The following is a 22701-nucleotide window of genomic DNA, read 5'->3' on the forward strand; positions in this document are numbered from 1 at the left end:
TATTTGTTTTTCTAAATATATTTTTAATTTAGTTTTATTTATATCATGAGGAATAATATCAATATTATCAACTTTATCATCCATTAATTTAGCAAAGAAATTACTAATTAGTAAATTTATATGCTACAAATATAACAATAACTGTTCCACCTAAGATCCATATTATTTCATATTTCTGTTGTTCTTAACATGGGGTATAATAATCCTATAATTTAGGTTTGTATAGATGTAATTTTTCTTTATTTGTTCCTGCGTTATATAAAATCATTGCATCATCGACTGATTGAAAAGGTGAAATTTTCTGATCATATAATTCTTTATTGATGTAATCCATATAGTTTTGCCTCTTTTCTCTATATTCTTCTGCTGCTTTATTGTATTTCTCTAATGCTAAGTTATGTCTTTTTTGTTCTGATAATGAACCATTTTTATCAATATGCTTAAATAAATAACCACCACCTGTAAATGCTAAAGCGTTAACAATTGCCGATCCTATAATAGTTATAATTGCAGATGTTATTTATTTAGCAAAAAAATATGCATTTATATAGGAATATATTTTTGTTTTTCCAAATAATCAATAGTTAAATTAGATAAAGTAACTGCTAATGTTTATTTTAAAATATCGTTTATATCAAATCTATCAACATTAACACTTCCCATTTTAAATACTTTTTTTAATACCATTGAATAACTAACAGTTCCAACTGATAATAAAGCTCCATTATATAATCCAGTTATTATCCACTTATTATCACTCATTTATTTATCAAAAAAATTACTATCTTCAAAATATTTAGTTATCTTAGTTATAATTATTTCAACATTTATTTCATTACTACTTTTATGATTATCATATATTTTAGATAATATATCTTTCATATCATCGATAATTCCACCTTGATTTAATTCATAATATTCTAAAGGCGTTTTAATTAAATCAATAACTTTTTCTATATTATAATTTTCTTTATTAATCATTGATGCATTATTAAATGATTCACGTTTAATATCAGTAATTACATCATTTAGTTTTATTCTCATTTCTTTACCATGTTTAAAATCAAACCCAAAACATATACTCGGTCCAACAGTTATATTCATTTATATAGTGAAAGAAATTACTCTTTACATCTTATAACTAATTCATAAATTACAGGGAAATAATTTAAATCAATTAAGTAACCATTATGATTTCTAATCTCTAATCTAAAATTATTAAAACGAGGAATGTATGGTTTGAAATCACATTCTGTTAAATTATAATTTATTTGAGTTTCAAATTCTTTAACATTCTTCAATGGTAAAATGTTTAATAAATCAGAATTACAAGTTATATCTTAGTTGCTTCGAATGTTTTTGTAGGATCGCTTAAATTGCAATAAATATAAAAGTGTGTAAAAGTATTAAGTTTGGTGTAGCATCAATATTTGTAAAAGATTTATCTGGAGGAATTCCTAATTCCTAATGAATTAATATAATTTCTTACATCTTCCATGTATGGTCTTTTATTGTTTAATTCATTTTTTATTCTTTTAATTGTCTTCTGATTCATTGTCATTATCAAAATAATCTTCACCTAAAATATCATTATTCATATTTCTAATATGACTTTTAGATTTTAAATGTTCTTTATAATATCTTTTATCACTGAATGATTGATTACATGTATCACATTTGTATGTTTCTTTTTCATTCTTTAATTCATCTAATTTAGTTTCTAATATATCATCTTTATATTTTAGCTTTAATTTATTTTCTAAATGTGTTCTAGTTCTATTGTGTCTTGCTTTTTGGGATTTATCTATATTAATTTTACATGTTGGACAGTAGTACTTCTTATTTGCTTCCATTTTAATATCTAATATTTTATCAAAATTGATTTTAGAAGTTATTCATTTATATGTTATTCATATATATGAATATTTTAAGAGTAAATAGGATAATAGGGGTTCAGGTTAAAGGTTGAAGGGGCGAGTGAGTAAAAAATGAAAAATAAATTCGAGCGTGCGAGAATTTATTTTTCATTTTTTACTCACTCGACCCTTCGACCTTTGGTATGAACCCCTATTATCCTATTATCTCCGCGATTTTGCATAATGTTTTACCTCCACCTAAACATTTACTCAATAACTTGTGGTTGTAAGGTTCAAAAACAACCAATGAACCTTCCGCCAACGTATCGACACTTATCTGAACTATTTGTTTAGTATTTGGTGAGATAACTATCTTGTTAACCGTTTTAGCTTCAGCTCTTGTTTATTCCTAAGAATCGAAACATCTTTAAATTCAATTGTGCCTGATGCAAGGTCAGTAATAGGGTAAGTGTCTTTTCATACCAGAGGTCGAAAGGTCGAGCTCATAAAAAATAAAAGATAAATTCTCACACGCTCGAATTTATTTTCTATTTTTCACTCACTCAACCTTTCAATCTCTGATATGAAAAAAAACACTTTCCCTATTACTCTAATATATATTCGAATATAATAATACCTTTCCAGTGTTAAAAATATAAAAAACATATTGGTTGAAATGTATAAAAATAGTTGATAAAACAGGGGGTTTCAAACATTTGAGTGTTGTGTCTTTATGTACTTTTAGTACATGAAGAATGTAAGTTTATATTATATTGTTATCATTAATGAAACAGTAACATATAAAATCTATCAGATGAATAAATATTATAATTATTGCAATAGTAATATATATAAATCTGAGATAAATAAATAAGACCAATCTATTAGTCTTGAATAGATATATATCTATAAAAATTATTTTTTCTATTTTTTGAACTACTTTATATTCTTTATGTACTAGAACTACTAAGGAGATAAAGACATAGAGGGGTAATATATTCATATATGAACATTTTATAAATTTTAATGAAATCAATTTTAATAAAAAAATATGTATAATAAATGGAGAGTAAACAAATACGCTGTGAATTCTTAAATAGAATTAAGGATGCTATAAATGTCAAATCTCTAGATTATAAACTCAAAAAATAACAGAATTAACATTACATAAGAAATATTTAATTACAAATATTGAAACACTTACTAATAGACATGGTAATAAATTATTTATTCACTTAGAATATGAAGGATTAAAAGGAAATAGATATAAATTCAGAATTCACCAGATAGATTTCATAGATTATCTAGTGAAGATATTGAAGATTATATTCAGGTGATTTCTATTTCATATATAAAGGTAAGAATGAAAAAGGATGTCATGATATAGTTTTCGTATAAAAAGATTGTGAAGCATAACAACCTTAGTTGTCATTTTAGGATTAAAAACTCACTTCCTTATCTTTCAGGCCCATTGTAAATACACATATGTAGCTGTACATAACAATTGCTGTATTTTTATATACTTGAGTAATACCCGTGGATTTCCTTTGGCCCAGAAATTCAAACTGTTCAATTTATTCGCTATGTAATTAAGTCGGGCTATTTAAAATCTCTGTGTTCATGCCCGTGGAGACCCTAAGAGCATTGATGACCTGTACCCATGGATACCTGTGGAAACCAAGGGTGATTTCCTTTGGCCCAGAAATTCAAACTGTTCAATTTCTTCGCTATGGAATTAAGTAGGCCATTTAAAATCTCTGTGTTCATGCCCGTGGAGACCCTAAGAGCATTGACTATTGGAGGTAAACAAATTATGTTCGGTGGTGCGCGGGACTTGAACTTCTGACCCGTCAGATGTTAGTCTTGTACTCTACTAACTTGGCCATCGAAACAGCATATCGATATGGAACTGTAGGATTGTTTTAAGTCAGTCTATAATTAGAATTCTTGCTTACTGATTGGCTGTAATTTTGTCTGCCTCCGCTTGGCCCCCCTATAAATATTTTCATACCCGTTGCATTAGTTTATACAATGATTGACTACCACACAAAATTTCAGGGCCCAATTCTTCTCCACGGCGACACTTTTTGGTACGTAGTTTCGTATTAATACATTGTATATAGATATATACAGTAGTTGTGTTCTTTTTCTCTATCAAATTTTCTGTTATAATTATTGTTTCTTATGTTACGCTTCATAATTATAAATACTTCTTGATTTCCCTCTGTATCTCTCTGAGATGAGTCTATGTTTATGTTAGGGGTCCTTCAGATCCAAAGAGATCCCTTGATCCACCGCCTGATCTTTATCGGTTTGCAGTTGATCACCTTTGAGATTAACCAATCGATGGTATGATTTGTATGTGGTGGGTTTAGCAGATTTGTTGAGTTCCGTGAGCGAATTTTTTCGTTGTGCCCTGGTGAACTACCTGCTACCTGCTAGCGTGTCCACGTCTTTTTTATGTTCGTTATGACAGGTTCCGAACTTACGTCCCATTTCTCCAATATAGAACTTATCGGATATAGCGCACGGTATCTTATATGCAGTCGGTTATTTCCATCCATTTTTCTTCATAATGCCACTGTTGGGACCAATGAAAATCATGGCGTTAAAAAAGTATTAGGCATTAAAAAGAATTATACTTTCATCAAATTTGAGTTAGATTGAGCAAATTTGATCCAACTTTTTGGTAAAGTAAAAGAAAAATCAGTCTTAAAATAGTTTAAATTTATTGTTTATAGGATAATTATTTTCACTTTGGAGTAGCATCAAGTCCAACCCTTCGTGCGGCTTCTTCAACTGATAGTTCACCTTGGCCTTTGTATGTTTTCGTTAGTTCCTGTAAATTACAATGCATATTATTAATTTACAACTTAGAAGGTCAATACAAAAATATTACAGTAACCCTCGATATACAGCCAGGTTTTCTTCCTTTCTTTGAACAGAGGGAATAATATATTATTCACACTGGTCAGTGTTCTCAGCTCGGTGGTATTTGGAGGATGGGGAGCAATAGAAAACAACCTTGGTCCTTACCACCTGACCACAACTCCACTCCCTACCCCTACTATATAATAATCCCCAATCATAGAAATTATCCCCACAAAACCTTAACCTCCACTCAAAAACCAACTGAAAGGAGGAGCAAACTGAATAATATAACCAATAAAACATACATGTGAACACTTTCTAAAATGTCATCATCACCACGCAGTACCCACTATGAGGGACACATGGGCATTTACTCAATGAAAATGCGTCCCAAATTGCGTCACCACTCTGTTGATGTCTATCAACACTGCTGGCTTTCCAAAACCATTACTGAAAACCTTTGACGCTTTCATTTCATTGAAACTAGGACTACCAGACTGATCAACAAACAATCACGCACAAAATTGAGTCACCTCTGAAAGAAACCATGACTCAAGAATTTACCGGTAAGTGTAATCTAAGTATTTCTTCAAGTGGGGGTTAAGCGTTAATGTATGACTCCCCATCAATCATTTTCCGAAGAACCTTCTCATCATCCAGACAACTGCCGAACAACGGTAACAAGGCTCAAGACTATTATTTCACTGTTTTTTAAAAATTCCATGGTCAATTGAAGGGAACCCAAGAACCACAGAACATTCACACTTGGCAGGGTTCTAAGTCTCACTGTACACACGACATGAGGATGACACGGACCTAGCTCCATCTACAAAACGCATCCAATCCATCCTGTTCCAAGTTGACCTTAATGTTTGTCTGGTGAATGGTGATTGCGTAGAAACTGCCATCTCTAAGTTTTGTCAACGAAGGGTACTTTGGGACAGATGGTGTTCCATCTGAGACATTATGGGAAACTCCAACAAACCTCAGCATTTCAATAGCTGTCTCTGCCCATTTTAGCCCCTCTGCATATATTGATTCTTACCAGTTTTCCGAAAAGTCTAGGTTAAAGAACACCCTAACTCCCTCTAGGCCTAAGTCCCTCAACTCAGATGGACGAGCTAACATCTCTCTCTCTCTCTGCTTTTTACTTCAAATAACCGCCACCAGCTTCCTTGGTGGGAAAACCAGATTAACATTATCCTCTCCACTTGGCTCACCAATAACCTTTGGAAAATGCATTAATGTTACTGCTGAAGTAGTATACTAGTTTTGCTTCTGAATATAGTTTATTCTCTTGAATAGTTTATGTATCTAACACCAAACTTAATACCTTTTACACACTTTTATATTTATTGCAATTTAATCGATCCTACAAAAACATTTGAAGCAACTAAAGATATAACTTGTAATTCTGGTTTATTAAACATTTTACCATTGAAGAATGTTTAAGAATTTGGAACACAAATAAATTACAATTTAACAGAATGTGATTTCAAACCATGCATTCCTCAACTTAATAATTTTAGATTAGAAATTAGAAATCACAATGGATACTTAATTGATGTAAATAATTTCCCTGTAATTTATGAATTAGTTATAAGATGTAAAGAATAATTTTTTCACTATATAAATGAATATAACTGTTGGACCGAGTATATGTTTTGGGTTTGATTTTAAACATGGTAAAGAAATGAGAATTAAACTAAATGATGTAATTACTGATATAAAAAGTAAATCATTTAACAATGCATCAATGATTAATAAAGAAAATTATAATATAGAAAAAGTTATTGATTTAATTAAAACGCCTTTAGAATATTATGAATTAAATGAAGATGGAATTATTGATGATATTAAAAACATATTATCCAAAATATATGATAATCATAAAAGTAGTAATGAAATAAATGTTGAAATAATCATAAATAACTTACTTATTTAACTTACCATTTACTGGTGGTGGTTATTTATTTAAGCATATTGATAAAAATGGATCATTATCAGAACAAAAAAGACATAACTTAGCATTAGTGAAATACAATAAAGCTGCAGAAGAATATAGAGAAAAGAGACAAAACTATATGGATTATATTAACAAAGAATTATATGATCAGAAGATTTCACATAGAGATTTCAATCAGTTGATGATGCAATGAGTTTATATAACGCAGTAACCAATAAAGAAAAATAACATCTATATAAACCTAATTTATCAGATTATTATACCCCAAGTAAAGAACAACAGAAATATGAAATAATATGGATTTTAGGAGGAACAGTTATTGTTATATTGTAGCATATAAATTTACTAATTAGTAATTTCTTTGCTAAATTAATGGATGATAAAGTTGATAATATTGATATTATTCCTCATGATATAAATAAAACTAAATTAAAAATATATTTAGAAAAACAAATATTAGAATTTGAATGTGACTTAAAGATAAAAAAGAAAAAATATTTAAAAAGTAAAATTACATATTATTTTATTATTAGTGGTTCAGTTACAATTAGTTCTGTAATAACATTTCTATCAATATTCAGTCCATTAACACCTTTAGCTATATCAATTGGCGTGCTAGGTTTAAGTTCAAGTGTTTTAACTGGTATAAGTTCAAAATTAAATATAAAAAGTAATAAAGAAAAAATTAAAACTAATATAATAGAAATTAATAAATTGAAGAATACACTAGATTATATAATAAGTTTAAATGGTCATATAACAGTTGAAGAACAAGATAAATTATTAAAAGAATTAGTTAAGTATTAATTTTTTAATTATATAAATGGGGTTTCCAAAAGCTTTCCAATATAATAAATCAATTAAATATAATATTCCTGCTATAGATTTTAACAAAAATATTACATATAAAAATTTAGTTTTAAATTCATTAACTAATTTAGAAATTTATGTTACTGAATCACAGTTTTTATTTCTAAAATGGAAAATATATTTAATACATATGAAGTTACTTTTACTCGAGATGAATATCATATATATAAAGTAAAATCTAATATGAAATATTGGCAGAACCAATTAAATTTTGCTGTTTATTGTGCAACAACTGGTTGCGGTATAAGTTGGAATGATCATTTAAATAACTTAGATAAAAATTTGAATTATTCTGATTTAAAATTAATTCACACAATATTTAGATTTCACACATATTTTCAAATCAGAATAATATTACATTAATTAGAATGTCCTTTGCCCGGATCTACATATTTTAAAGAATTGGATAATAATATTAATCTATCTAAGTTTTATAAAATATGTAATGAATTTAATATAAATATTAAATCCGATTTTAGAGCGCATGGTAAATTGCAAGGTATTGGTGAAGAGTATGAAATAAAAAGAATTGATTATATGCATAGAATTGGAGCTTATCATAATTATAAAAATTGACAATAATAATGGTTGGATTAATTTCATTTTAGAAAATAGTGAAGGTTTTACAAAATCAGGTATACAAAGAATAAATCAATCAATTAGAACTTATTTGATATGTATTTTCGGCGCTCAAGTTGAAACAAGATCACCAATAGTTGGAAATGATAACACTTCATTTGATGCGCAGAAACAATTTAAAGTTTTATTTGAAGATTCTATTCATAATGATAAAAATAGATCGATTCCAGAAAACATTGTAAGATATCAAAATTATTTAGATAAATCACATATTAGATTAAATTATTGTATAGGTCCTAATGTATTAATTATTTCTAATGATTTAGTATTAAAGATGGGAAATATAATAGGTTATAATAATTTTATTAAAACTGCAACAATAAATAATTCATTTGGATTAAATGATATAAATAAAAAGATTATTACTGCTCCAAAATTAATGGAAGGTGAAAAAAATAAAAAACAAATTCAATCAACAGAAACTAAAACTAAGAATATCAAATTAAATAATGGTTCTAAACCTGATTATAATACATCAGAAAATATAAAAACTGATAATATTCAACATGATATAATTAAAACTAATGATGATAATAAATCCCAGGAAAATGCTAAATTAGCTTTAACTTGTATAGGAATTGTAATCGGAGGAATATTATATTTTTAAATTTTAATTTTTATTATGTAAATGGATGTAGAAGGTGGAGAAGATTATGAAATGGGAGAAATGGGAAATAATAATGAAGGGTATATTGATGATGATTATAATGATGCAGAAAGTAATATTGATAATGATGATGAATCAGCATATAATTCTAATTTAACAGATAGTAATTCTAAAGGCCAATCAAGAGATGAATTTGATAGAAGAACTAAATCGAGAATAAATCCTGAAAATGAAGATCCAGATTTAGTAAAAAAAAGATTAGAATATAATGCTTATATTTATAAATTCAAACCTATATTTGAAAGATCTGGATATAATATAAATGATAGAGGCGCCAGACTTTTAGTAGAAGATTTAGAATTTTCAGATGGTGAATATTATTATCATTTGAAAGATGATTATTATATTGATACCTCTTATAAAAATCAAAACAAATTATTAGCAGAATCAACTTTGAGTAATTTAGAACCATCTAGAATTAAAAGAATAAGTAATAGTAATGAAATAGAAAATGTTACCGACACAGAAATAAACCAAAATAGAAGAGTATTTAAACAAAGAATTAATGACTTATTTGAAACAATCGATAATAATCTAGAACCAGAAAGAACTTCTGAACGGAATATAACTTCCAAAACTAGTAAACTTAATTCAAAAATAAAGTTCCAATTGAAAAACTTACTAAATGGATTACTTGATGCAACAGATCAAGAATTAGAAGATTTAAATATATTTTCTGATAAAGCAATTAGAGAAATTATTAGTATAAGACTTGCATCTGAAAAAATTGCACATGATAAAAGTATAAGAGATTTTAAAATTAGAACTTTGGAAAAAGATAGAACTGATAAAATTAAAGAAATAGAACAACTAAAATTAGATAGAGATAATAAAGTTATTGAAGAAATTGAATTCAAAAAAAGAAATGCATATTTAGAAAAAGAAAAAGATGATTTAGAATGAAACATAGAATTTCAGAAAGAAGAAATTAAATTATTATTAAAATCATATGATTATAATATTAATAGATTAAAAGTTATTTTCAAAAATTTTTTGATAAAACGAAATTCTGAAATATCATTAAAAGATAGAATAAGATTATTATTCAAATTAGAAGGAATAACAATTCTTTCAATTCTAACAGCTGTAACTATGGTATTTACAACAATTGGTTTAGCTATTTCAAATTCACTGAAATCTACACCAAATCCTAATAAACCGGATAAACCCCCAAATGATAATAATTCTATACAAGATAAAGTTAAGGATGGTTTAAAGAAATTAGCAAAATATTTATGGGAACTATCTAAAAAATCTGCTGCAGCATTACCCGGAGTTATTGCATCGATTGTTGGTTTTATATTGAAATCTGCAGGAAACATTATTAACTTTGCTGCTGAACATATTATTTTATTTTTAATTACAGTTGTAAGTGCAATTATTTTTGGGTTAGTGAATATGATAAAAAATAAATAATTAATTTTTTTGTTAAATAAATGAGTGGGAGTTATATAAGTCCTTCTAAGAATTCTAGAATATCTAATGCTATTAAAGCAGAAAGATCACATCATATAATTACTCATAACCCTTCTAATATTAATCCTGATGAAACTTTATATGTTAGAATTCCTCGATTAACACAAAATACTTTTTATGTTCCAAATAGTATTTATTTATCAGCCGATATAAAAGTAACCGGTAATAATAATAATTATGTTGTTGATAATGTTGGAAGATATTTGATTAAAAAATTAACTATAAAGATTGGTCCAGAAACAGTTTTCTCATTAGATGATTATAATTTATTTATGCATTATAAAGATTTATGGTTAACTAAAGAAAATAGAAATAATACGATATTTCAAGGCATCCAATCAGAAAACCAAAATAAATTAAGATCTGAAGCTAATAATGCAATATTAACTAATGCTATAGATAAATTGATAAAAAATATTTATGGCAGCAAATATAAAATTCCATTAGACTTTGAATTGATAAATAATAATGCACCTTTATATAAATATGCAATTCAAGAAGATGTTATATTCGAAATAACATTTGCTCCTGTAAATGAAATTGTATTATCTAGCGTTGTTAAAGATATGGGTTACAAATTATCGAATACATGTTTAGAATATGATACAGTAACTGATGAAAATATTGCTAACACAATTCAAACTCAATACAATCAAGGATTTTCATTATTATATGATTATATTGATAAATTTAAAACTGTAACTATTAATGCAAGTGACGAAATAATTAATGAGATTATTCACTTCCCAAGAAGATCTATTAAAGGTATATGAATATTTTTTACTATTGCAACATATTCTAATGGTGCAATACAGGTCGATTATAATTATAATCCTGAAATAACAAAAGTAGAAATAACTATCGAAGGAATAGCAAATAAAATATTTTGTCAAGGAATGAGAATGATAGATCAATGGCCAGAAATTAGAAAACATTTTATGAATGAAAAAGTAAAATCATCTGAAAATTGTAATATTAATCAAATTGATTATTATACCGGTAATAAATATGCATTATGGTTAGATTTTAGAACAACAGAGGATAATTCATTACATGGTTCTGGGAAAAAACTACAGAACACTAAAGATGGGATACAATTATTCATGACAAAGAAAAAAGGAAGCTTAAATTTCAAAATGCATATTTATATTATATCTGACGCGCAATTAAATATTGTAAATTCTCAATTAAGTAGTGTTATGTATTAAGTGTTATGAAATATTAAAATTTTAACTTTAATAAAAAATCTTATATTAAATGGAAGGTGGAATATATGAAATACAAACTCCAAGTGAAATGATAACAGATATATAGTATATATTACTTTATGAATATAGTAAGTATTTTGGAGAATTCTTTAATCAATTCAAATATAGAATAGGTAAAATAGATAAGAATATTGAAACTAAAATAGAAAATAATATTGAACCTAAAATAGAAGATAAGAATGATATTGAATCTAAATAGAAGATATAATTAGATTGATGTATTGTGAAGAAGATTTTGATAATAATAATGATTATTTATTGCACATCAAAAAAGATGAACATATTTTACAATTAGTAAAAACATATGCTATTATATATAAAGATAAATGCAAAGAGGACCAAAATTATTGTGCCTTCTGTAATGATTGTATATCAAAGGCTAATTGGGCAAAACATTATAAATTAAAAACAAAAGGTGGAAATGATTCAGCCCATGCAATACACGTATTAAAAACTTGGTGTGAAAAATGTAAAGAATATGTATTATATGACAAACAATTGAATCATAATTACTCAATTAAACATATAGGTACAGATAATGTAATAGAAAATCCATTAATTAAAAATCCGAAATTTAATAAAAAGAATATATTAGATTATCGGTGGTATAGAAAATTTATAGATTATTTCTCGAGTAATGATATAGTTACCATATTGAAAAAGTTAGATAACTTTAAACCAAATGTAACTTGTGCAATGAACTTATTTGAACTTAAATATGATGATTTTAGAGAAAAAATTTTTAAATAAACATCCATCTAAAACTGAAATCGAAAATTATATTCCAAAAATATTTTCAAGAGAAACATACAATAAATATAAACTCGGAAATCATTTAGGACCTATACCAATGTCAACGAAAAGGAGTATATGGTTAGAATATAATAAGCTTAAAGAAAAATATTAATATGAAAGAGTAATTTCTATTTACATATTAATGGATGAGTGGATGAGTTGGATGAATTGGATGAGAATGGATGAGTGTAATAATATATATATATATATATACATATTATATATATATATATATATATATATATATATATATATATATATATATTTATTAAAATAATATTTAGAGATTGTATAAAATTGATAATATAACTTAAAATCAAACTTTTACTGTTTAAAAAAAAAACATATGTAAATTATATATTATTACACTCATCCATTCATCCAATTCATCCACTCATACCCATTCAAAATAAATAATATTTCATATTAGGATTTTATCTTATAAACTTACATTCATATGGAAATTGTAATCTCAAAAGTAATTTTGAACCTTTATTATTCTTTAATTTATTCATCATGTAATTCAGTAGGATAATTTCATTTTCTTCCAATGATTGTTGCATAGCTTTTCTATCTTTATTGCAGAATAAAACAGTATTAGAAACTAAATTAGAATAAATATTCTAAAACTATTTATATATTTAATATATAAGTATTAATTATTTAAATATAATATTAATTAAATATAATATTAATTTAATACCCCCTTATGTCTTTATTATCTTTATGTCTTTAGTAGGCTTAGTACGTGTAGTATACAGAAAAAAAAATATATAAATAGTTTTAGAATAATTATTCTCATTTATTTTATAAATTTATATTCTTATGGAAATTGTAGTCTCAGTAATAATTTTGAACCTTTATTATTCTTTAATTTATTCATATATTCATCATGTAACTCAGTAGGTATAATTAGATTTTCTTCCAATGATTGTTGCATAGATTTTCAATCTTTATTGTAGAATAAAACTAGAAATCTTATATTCTCCCTAAAGTCTTTAACAATTGAATTATATTTTTGATTTAAAACCCATGTTGTTATCCCGAAATGTCTCCCAGAGAAAGCTAAATAACATAACTCACTTTCTCTAACTTTTGAATCATGTAAATTTGCCAATCATCTATAATGAATAATGTATTTAATCCTTTATAAATATCAATTGCTATTTTAATACAATTATCTAAATTTTCTTTTACTGTTTTAGGATCTAATATAATAAACTTTTTTATCTTTACTATATCCCTATTATATGTTTTATTCATTTCATAAGTAGGACAGAATAATATTATATTACCAAAATGATTCTTATAAATAGTTTCTAACAAATCTAATATGAAATGTGTTTTACCACAGTTTGTTACCCCAGTTGTTAACATGTTATGCGGTTCAAATATAAATAAATCTTTATTCATTTATTCTTTTAATTTTACTAGATAAAATCCATTCATAAAATTTATCATCATATCCTTTATATTTCACCAAAGAATACTTTTTTCCTTTAAGAGTTTTTGTTTTCAATACTTTTTCTATTTTGTATTCTATTTCATCTGGATTTGGTACAAGTGATAATTCTTGTTCATAGAAATAACCTAATATTTCTTCATCTTTTATATCTTCTAATTTATAAACAAAAGGTTTAGTTAATATTATCTTTTTAATCTTGAATATTTCTTCTGTAAAATTAGGGGTATAACCTTTGTAAAATGTTTTTCTATATTTAGATATTCTAACATGTTGTCCAATTTTTAATCTAGGTTCACCAAAATCATGTGTAACAAACGCACCATATAAATTATTCCAAACTTTTTCTGAATTATCTTCTTTTCTAGCTTGTATTGGTTTCATATTTATAGAACTATGTTTAGAGAATTATTATAACCTTTCACTAAATCATCTAATATATCGATATATTTATTTGTTTCATTGGCAGTAAAATATTTCCACATTCTAGATTTCAATGTTTTATTAAATCTTTCTATAATAGATGCTTTTTTATCCGAGTGTGTTGAAAAATACTCTACATCGATATTAGATAATAGTTTTTTGAAATGTTTGTTATAGAATTCCTTACCTTCATCAAATTGTATCTTATCTGGAATAGCTGCTTTAAATATTGATTTAAAAGCATTTGTCACTTCTATTCCAGTTTTATTTTTGATTGGAATTGACCATGCGTATCTACTGAATATGTCTATAACATTTAATATCCAGAAATATCCTTTGTTGTATTCTTCTAAGTTCTTCATGTCAATTAAATCTGCTTGCCATTGTTGATCGATATATGAAACCATAACTTTTCTTGTTAAATAAGTTTTATCCATTTTCTTGTGGATTTGATATGTTGGTTGATTTTGTAACCATACTATATTTTATATCACCATTTTCTTTATCAGATTTAATTTTATCCCATAATTCTGAAACGTTAGAATATGATACTTCACTTTCTGGGTTATAATATAAATCTCTTAAATATTGTTCTTTTTTCATCTTATTTTAATCCATTAATAATAATTTAGATTTAGTTTCAATGACTTTATGATTTGACTTATTTTCTGGTATAATAGGTTTATTGTCTGTACACGGATAACTAAGTTTCCGATCATTGGAATCATCTTTATCATCAGATTTGAATTTAGATTTATATATTACACCGGATAATATAATAATTGTGATTAACCCAATTGTAATATATAAGTAATTAGTTCTTCCACTATTAGAAGAATCAGATGGATTGTTATTTGAATCAATATCAGATAAAGTCTGTGATTCATTTATATCAGTTAATTTCTTTTTCTTAGCTTTTTTTTGATTCTGCAGATCTTTTACCTAATTCTCTTGCCCATTTAATTTGTTTCTCTGATCTAGGATTCTTCTTGACATCACCGTTTGGGTGCCGTACGGAACCATCATCACTCATTTATTTTAGTTAATTTTTGTTCTGATTCATTTTCTGTTTCACCGTTTGGGTGTCTTACGGCGTAATCGGTTTCGTTCTTACCTGATTTATATTCCATAGGCTTGATATTCGAAAATGTTATGACACCAGTAGAAATTAATGTCATAACCGATCCTAATTGGAATGAAGCATACCCGATCCATTTTTGTAATTCAGTCATAACTAAATAGTCATTTTTCAAATCACTATATAATTTATTTTCATCATCAATTGACATTAACCGGTTACATAATTTTGAATAACACTGATAATACCATCTGAAATAGAATCATTTATTCGAGCCAATCTAGCTTCTTCATAAATCTTAAAACATTTTATTACTTTATCTGGTTTCATAGAGTCTAGTTCTTGAAAAGTAATGATTCTATTTAAAAACTCTTTAGATTTCCCGCCAGCAATTAGTAACTCGAGATGGTGTTTACAATATAAGTAGTATTCATAATCAATATTGTTATTAACTTGAATATTATTTTCAATTTTGGTCGGAATATCCTTATTATCACTAATGCCCAAATCATCTAATGTTTTTTCAATATCAATACTATTCTTACTCGATTTCTTTGACATTTATATTAGAGAAAAAAAAATATAACATTTTAATACTAGTTAGTTAAGTTAAAGAATTTTAAATACTAGGTTAGTTAAAGTTAAAGAATTTTTATTCGAATCTATTCAATCTAGTGTTAACAAGAATCACAAAAGAAAATATTAAAAATATAAGAGAATTCACTAGCTAGTTGAAGTTATTGTTTTTTTAATATTTTTTATTTGAGTTCTATTATTCTTTAACCGCTCATTAAAGATTCAACGTATTGTTCATTATTTGGATCATTATTCCATTGATCAATAAATTGCTTTGCCTTTGTTAACTGGTCTAAATATAACTGAAAGTCTAGTTTATTAGATTTAATAATATTTTCCTTCTTTTTTCCGTCTTAAATTTTTCCAATTACAAATTAGTTTTTTATTGTATTCATCATTCCTTTCCATTTATATATCAAATTTTTATTAAAATTGATTAACATTTTAGAATCCTCTTCCATTTCTTCGACTAACGTCATCCTTTTTCATTCCTCGCTGCTTTTGATAAGTCATTTCGGATCCTCGATAATAAATCCTCAACTGAAAATCAATTCAACGAAACGACTGGTGGAAATATTATTTCATAAACAAATATATTTATTATGTAAATTTTAGCGATCGATAATAGAACAATGGAGAACAATAGAAAAGCGGTCCAATCGGACTGGTTATTGCGCAATACAGTAATTTTTTTATTCTGTAAACTACAACATTCAAACATAGAACTGTAACCAATCAATATTGAGCAGCTGTTTCCGTCAACAACGATCGATAATAGAACAATGGAGAACAATAGAAAAGCGGTCCAATCGGACCGGTTATTGCGCAATACTTAGTGAACAGTAAACAATACAATATTAAAACAGATATATACAATCAAGATTACATTTTTTGATATCTATATTAATAAGACCTTCAGTGTTATAATTTATAATTTTGTCCAGAATTCTTTAATTACTGGATTGTTTCCAATCATTTCTTCAATTTCTGGTAAATATCTGACTACTTCACTAAATGCTTATCCTAATATTTTGAATTTTTCATATTTTATTAATCTACCTACTCTTCTCAGTTTTCTTTCAAAGCCGGCACTGATATCTATGTTCTTTTTAACCCACACCCCCCAAGAAATCCCCGCAGTTTTTTTTATCAAACATTGAAAACCCTATATTTAGATAACCCCCGAAAATGATGTGGTCCCATAGGTGATTTGCTTTTCTATTTAATATGGTTTTATAACTTTTTTTTAAGATATCAGTAATTTCGGCAAATGAAATAACTTCTACACTTTGTATTTCTGGAAAGTTTAAATGTTCTGTGTCAATGATTAATTAGGGTTTTCTGTTACATCACAGAAAATCCTATTGAGATTCGCGTGTTTCTTATTATTAGGGTTTTCTGTTACATCACAGAAAACCCTATTGAGATTCGCGTGTTTCTTATTATTATTATTATTATTATTATTATTTTTTCCACACATTTGTCAAAAGTACATAGGCTTTTTTACATTACCGCTGTTGCCGATACAATCCGTCTGATATCATTCAGCTCAGTTCGATCTACAAATACTCCGTGCGAATTTTGAAGAATCAACGTTACAAAAGCACTGTCGGGCCGTAAACATCGAAAATTGAGCCCCATTCAAAGAGCCGACATGTTTTTCTAAGTCGTCTTTCCGAAATCTACCGCACGTTTCTTGTCACATCGATTATCAATTCAAGCATAAATTAACAAATTTATTACCCAAAGATTGCAAATTCTGTCGCAGTTTTTAAAAACTAATTTTAACAATAACCAATTTTCCTCATCAAATTATAATACCAATTCACAGGAAATTAACTACTTTAGATTTTAAAAGCACTGTCGAGCCGTAAACATCGACAAATCGACGTGTGTCACTACATCGTCGTTCCGGGAATCAGCTGCGAGTTTCTCCTCATTCTGAGAATCAAATCGAGTACAAATTAATTTATTACTACCAGTGATTTGGCTGCGGGCGTCAAGCAGTTAATTTAGCAATACCTATTTTTCTTTACCAAATTTACCGTGTTTTTACTAAGATAAATCATAAGTGTACCGGGGAGTCGTAGGCCTAAACTAAACACGCCGAAGAGATTATAGCGGAGAAAAGCTGTTATGTCGACGAGGTATCAAAATAAAAGAATGTATTACTTTATTCGGCCGCGGGCCTCCATATCAATACCATCAATATTCTATATTTCCTACAGTACATACCGATCATTGTCAAATCCACAAGGTATTTACTAAATACAAGTATAAAACACACTCGTATCCGTATGCTGGACTCACACTTGACATTCGGAGTAAGCGTTCGCTGTGGGGGAAAGGAGATCGTTCGCTGGGTCGCATGAAGTGTTTATCGAGTTTTACGCGACTTTAAAGCTTTAGTATGGTGGCTGATAAGATAACAAAACACGAATATGCAAATGAGGGCGATATTACGACAAAACGACAAAACTAAAATAACGCGAGAAAACAATGATTTTGATTTTGTCGCCCGCGACAGTTCATTATTTTGGTTTTATCGCCCACGACAATTCATTACTTTGGTTTTATCGCCAGCGACAATGCATTATTTTGGTTTTGTCGCCCGCGACAATTCTTCTTTTTGGTTTTGTCGCCCGCGACAATTCATTATTTTGGTTTTATATTTTGTTTTTGTCGCCCGCGACAATTTTCTTTTTTGGTTTTGTCGCCCGCGACAATTCAATATTTTGGTTTTATCGCCTGCGACAATTCAATATTTTGGTTTTATCGCCCGCAACAATTCATTATTACGGTTTTATCGCCCGCGACAATTCATTATTTTGGTTTTGTCGCCCGCGACAATTCACCATTTTGGTTTTGCCGCCCGCGACAATTCAATATTTTGGTTTTGTCGCCCGCGACAATTCATTATTTTGGTTTTATCACCCGCGACAATTCAATATTCTAGTTTTTTTCGCTGCGATAATTCATTATTTTGGTTTTATCGCCCGCGACAATTCAAGATTTTGTTTTTATCGTCCGCGACAATTCATTATTTCGGTTATGTTGCTCGAGACAATTCATTATTTTGGTTTTATCGTCCGCGACAATTCATTATTTTGGTTTTGTCGCTCGAGACAATTCATTATTTTAGTTTTATCGCCCACGACAATTCATTGGTTTGGTTTTATCGCCTGCGACAATTCAATATTTTGGTTTTATCGCCTGCGACAATTCAATATTTTGGTTTTGTCGCCTGAGAAAATTCATTATTTTGGTTTTGTCGCCTGAGAAAATTCATTATTTTGGTTTTATCGCCCGCGTCAATTTATTATAACGGTTTTATCGGCCGCGACAATTCATTATTTTGGTTTTGTCGCCCGCGACAATTCACCATTTTGGTTTTGTCGCCCGCGACAATTCATTATTTTGGTTTTATCGCCCGCGACAATTCAATATTTTGGTTTTGCCCGCGATAATTCATTATTTTGGTTTTATCACTCGCGACAATTCATTATTTTGGTTTTGTCGCCCGAGACAATTCATTATTTTAGTTTTATCGCCCGCGAAAATTCATTATTTTGGTTTTATCGCCCGCGACAATTCATTATTTTGCTTTTGTCGCCCGCGACAATACACCATTTTGGTTTTGTCGCCTGGACAATTCACCATTTTGGTTTTGTCGCCCGCGACAATTCATTATTTTTGTTTTGTCGCCCCGACAATTCTTTTTTTGGTTTTGTCGCCCGCGACAATTCATTAGTTTGGTTTTGTCGCCCGCGACAATTCAATATTTCGGTTTTATCGCCCTCGACAATTCATTGCTTTGGTTTTATCTCCAGCGACAATTCATTATTTTGGTTTTGTCGCCCGCGACAATTCTTGTTTTTGGTTTTGACGCCCGCGACAATTCATTATTTTGGTTTTATACTTTGTTTTTGTCGCCAGCGACAATTTTTTTTTTGGTTTCGTCGCCCGCAACAATTCAATATTTTGGTTTTGTCGCCCGCGACAATTCATTATTTTGGTTTTATCGCCCGCGACAATTCAATATTTTAGTTTTTTCGCCTGCGATAATTCATTATTTTGGTTTTATCGCCCGCGACAATTCAAGATTTTGTTTTTATCGTCCGCGACAATTCATTATTTCGGTTATGTCGCTCGAGACAATTCATTATTTTGGTTTTATCGTCCGCGACAATTCATTATTTTGGTTTAGTCGCTCGAGACAATTCATTATTTTAGTTTTATCGCCCACGACAATTCATTAGTTTGGTTTTATCGCCTGCGACAATTCAATATTTTGGTTTTATCGCCCGCGACAATTCAATATTTTGGTTTTATCGCCCGCGATAATTCATTATTTTGGTTTTATCGCCCGCGATAATTCATTATTTTGGTTTTGTCGCCTGAGAAAATTCATTATTTTGGTTATATCGCCCGCGACAATTCATTATTACGGTTTTATCGCCCGCGACAATTCATTATTTTGGTTTTGTCGCCCGCGACAATTCATTATTTTGGTTTTGTCGCCCGCGACAATTCATTATTTTGGTTTTATCGCTCGCGACAATTCATTATTTTGGTTTTGTCGCCCGCGACAATTCATTATTTTGGTTTTATCGCCCGCGACAATTCATTATTTTGGTTTTATCGCCCGCGACAATTCAATATTTTGGTTTTATCGCCTGCGATAATTCATTATTTTGGTTTTATTGCTCGCGACAATTCATTATTTTGGTTTTGTCGCCCTAGACAATTCATTATTTTGGTTTTATCGCCCGCGACAATTCATTATTTTGCTTTTGTCGCCCGCAACAATTCATTATTTTGCTTTTGTCGCCCGCGACAATTCACCATTTTGGTTTTGTCGCCTGGACAATTCACCATTTTGGTTTTGTCGCCCGCGACAATTTATTATTTTGGTTTTGTCGCCCCGACAATTCTTTTTTTGTTTTGTCGCCCGCGACAATTCTTGTTTTTGGTTTTGACGCCCGCGACAATTCATTAGTTTGGTTTTATACTTTGTTTTTGTTGCCCGCGACAATTTTTTTTTGGTTTTGTCGCCGCAACAATTCAATATTCTGGTTTTGTCGCCCGCAACAATTCATTATTTTGGTTTTATCGCCCGCGACAATTCAATATTTTAGTTTTATCGCCCGCGATAATTCATTATTTTGGTATTATCGTCCGCGACAATTCAATATTTTGTTTTTATCGTCCGCGACAATTCATTATTTCGGTTATGTCGCTTGAGGCAATTCATTATTTTGGTTTTATCGTCCGGGACAATTCATTATTTTGGTTTTGTCGCTCGAGACAATTCATTATTTTGGTTTTATTGCCCGCGACAATTCATTAGTTTGGTTTTGTCGCCCGCGACAATTCAATATTTTGGTTTTATCACCCGCGACAATTCATTAGTTTGGTTTTGTCGCCCGCGACAATTCTTTTTCAGTCCACTTGGGACTTAAATCCCAGCGGGCTATTGTATTCACTTTTCGTCCGTCCGTCCATCCATAGACGGAATCCAGTTTTTTTGGGAAGTTTTGAAGACGCTTCAAGGTCACTGGTTTTAGTATGTGGCCAATAGGGGGCGTTGAATAATACAATAACTTAGTATTGCTATATTATATTTGTACCAAGGCATATTTTGTTACCATGATCAATTGCAAAGTTGTAGTTCATGACATCGTCTATGATTGTGGTGAGTTTTTAAGGACATTAGTTATTCCATATAGTCACCAGGGGGCGTTGAATAGTAGAAAAGCTTAGTTTTTCCTTATTAGATTGGTACCTAGGCATAGTTTGTTACCATGATCCATTGCAAAGTTGTAGATCATGACATCGTCTATGATTGTGGTGAGTTTTTAAGGACATTAGTTATTCCATATAGTCACCAGGGGGCGTTGAATAGTAGAATGGCTTAGTATTTCCTTATTAGATTGGTACCTAGGCATATTTTGTTACTATGATCCATTGCAAAGTTGTAGATCATGACATCGTCTATGATTGTGGTGAGTTTTTAAGGACATTAGTTATTCCATATAGTCACCAGGGGGCGTTGAATAGTAGAATGGCTTAGTATTTCCTTATTAGATTGGTACCTAGGCATATTTTGTTACTATGATCAATTGCAAAGTTGTATTTCATGACATGTACTACGATTGTGGTGAGATAAATGAAGAAATCTCACACTTCGAATTTGAAATTATACTATCAAATTTATTATTACGAAACCACAACGTTTCGGCTGTTGACTAACAGCCATCATCATCATCATTCCACCTGATGATGGCTGTTAGTCAAAAGCCGAAACGTTGTGGTTTCGTAATAATAAATTTGATAGTATAATTTCAAATTCGAAGTGTGGGATTTCTTCATTTATCTACAGTTTACACGGATTATAGTGTTTATTCGACAACTAACTGATTATGGTGAGTTTTAAGGTCATTGGGTTTTGCATATGGTCACCAGGGGCGTTGAATAGTAGAATAACTTAGTATTTCCATATTAAATTGGTAACGAGGCATATTTTGTTATCACAATCAATTACAAAATCATAGCTGCTCACATGTTCTATGATTGTGGTGGTTTTCAAGGTCATTGGTTTTCGTATATGGTCAATAGAGGGTGTTATGTTTTGAAATTGTTAGATTGTTGAGCATTTGAAACCACTTCCCAAGTGAGCATGGTGTCCCTGGACCCCTAGTTTGGTTTTGTCTCCCGCGACAATTCATTATTCTTGTTTTGTCGCACGCAACAA

At 29.0% G+C, this 22701-nt stretch overlaps 1 protein-coding gene across 1 annotated transcript in view; it reads right to left on the reverse strand.

Moving 5' to 3' along the window:
• Window positions 1-4543: 4543 nt before the first annotated feature.
• Window positions 4544-22701, reverse strand: part of LOC141907569 (uncharacterized) — a 62402-nt gene continuing 44244 nt past the window's right edge. Inside the window, exon 3 of the mRNA XM_074797249.1 lies at window positions 4544-4695. Coding sequence (XP_074653350.1) covers window positions 4609-4695 — 87 coding nt within the window. The 3' untranslated portion in view covers window positions 4544-4608. The remainder of the gene's footprint in view (window positions 4696-22701) is intronic.

This window comes from Tubulanus polymorphus, chromosome 6, assembly GCF_964204645.1.
Source record: "Tubulanus polymorphus chromosome 6, tnTubPoly1.2, whole genome shotgun sequence".
NCBI classification, from domain to species: domain Eukaryota; kingdom Metazoa; phylum Nemertea; class Palaeonemertea; order Tubulaniformes; family Tubulanidae; genus Tubulanus; species Tubulanus polymorphus.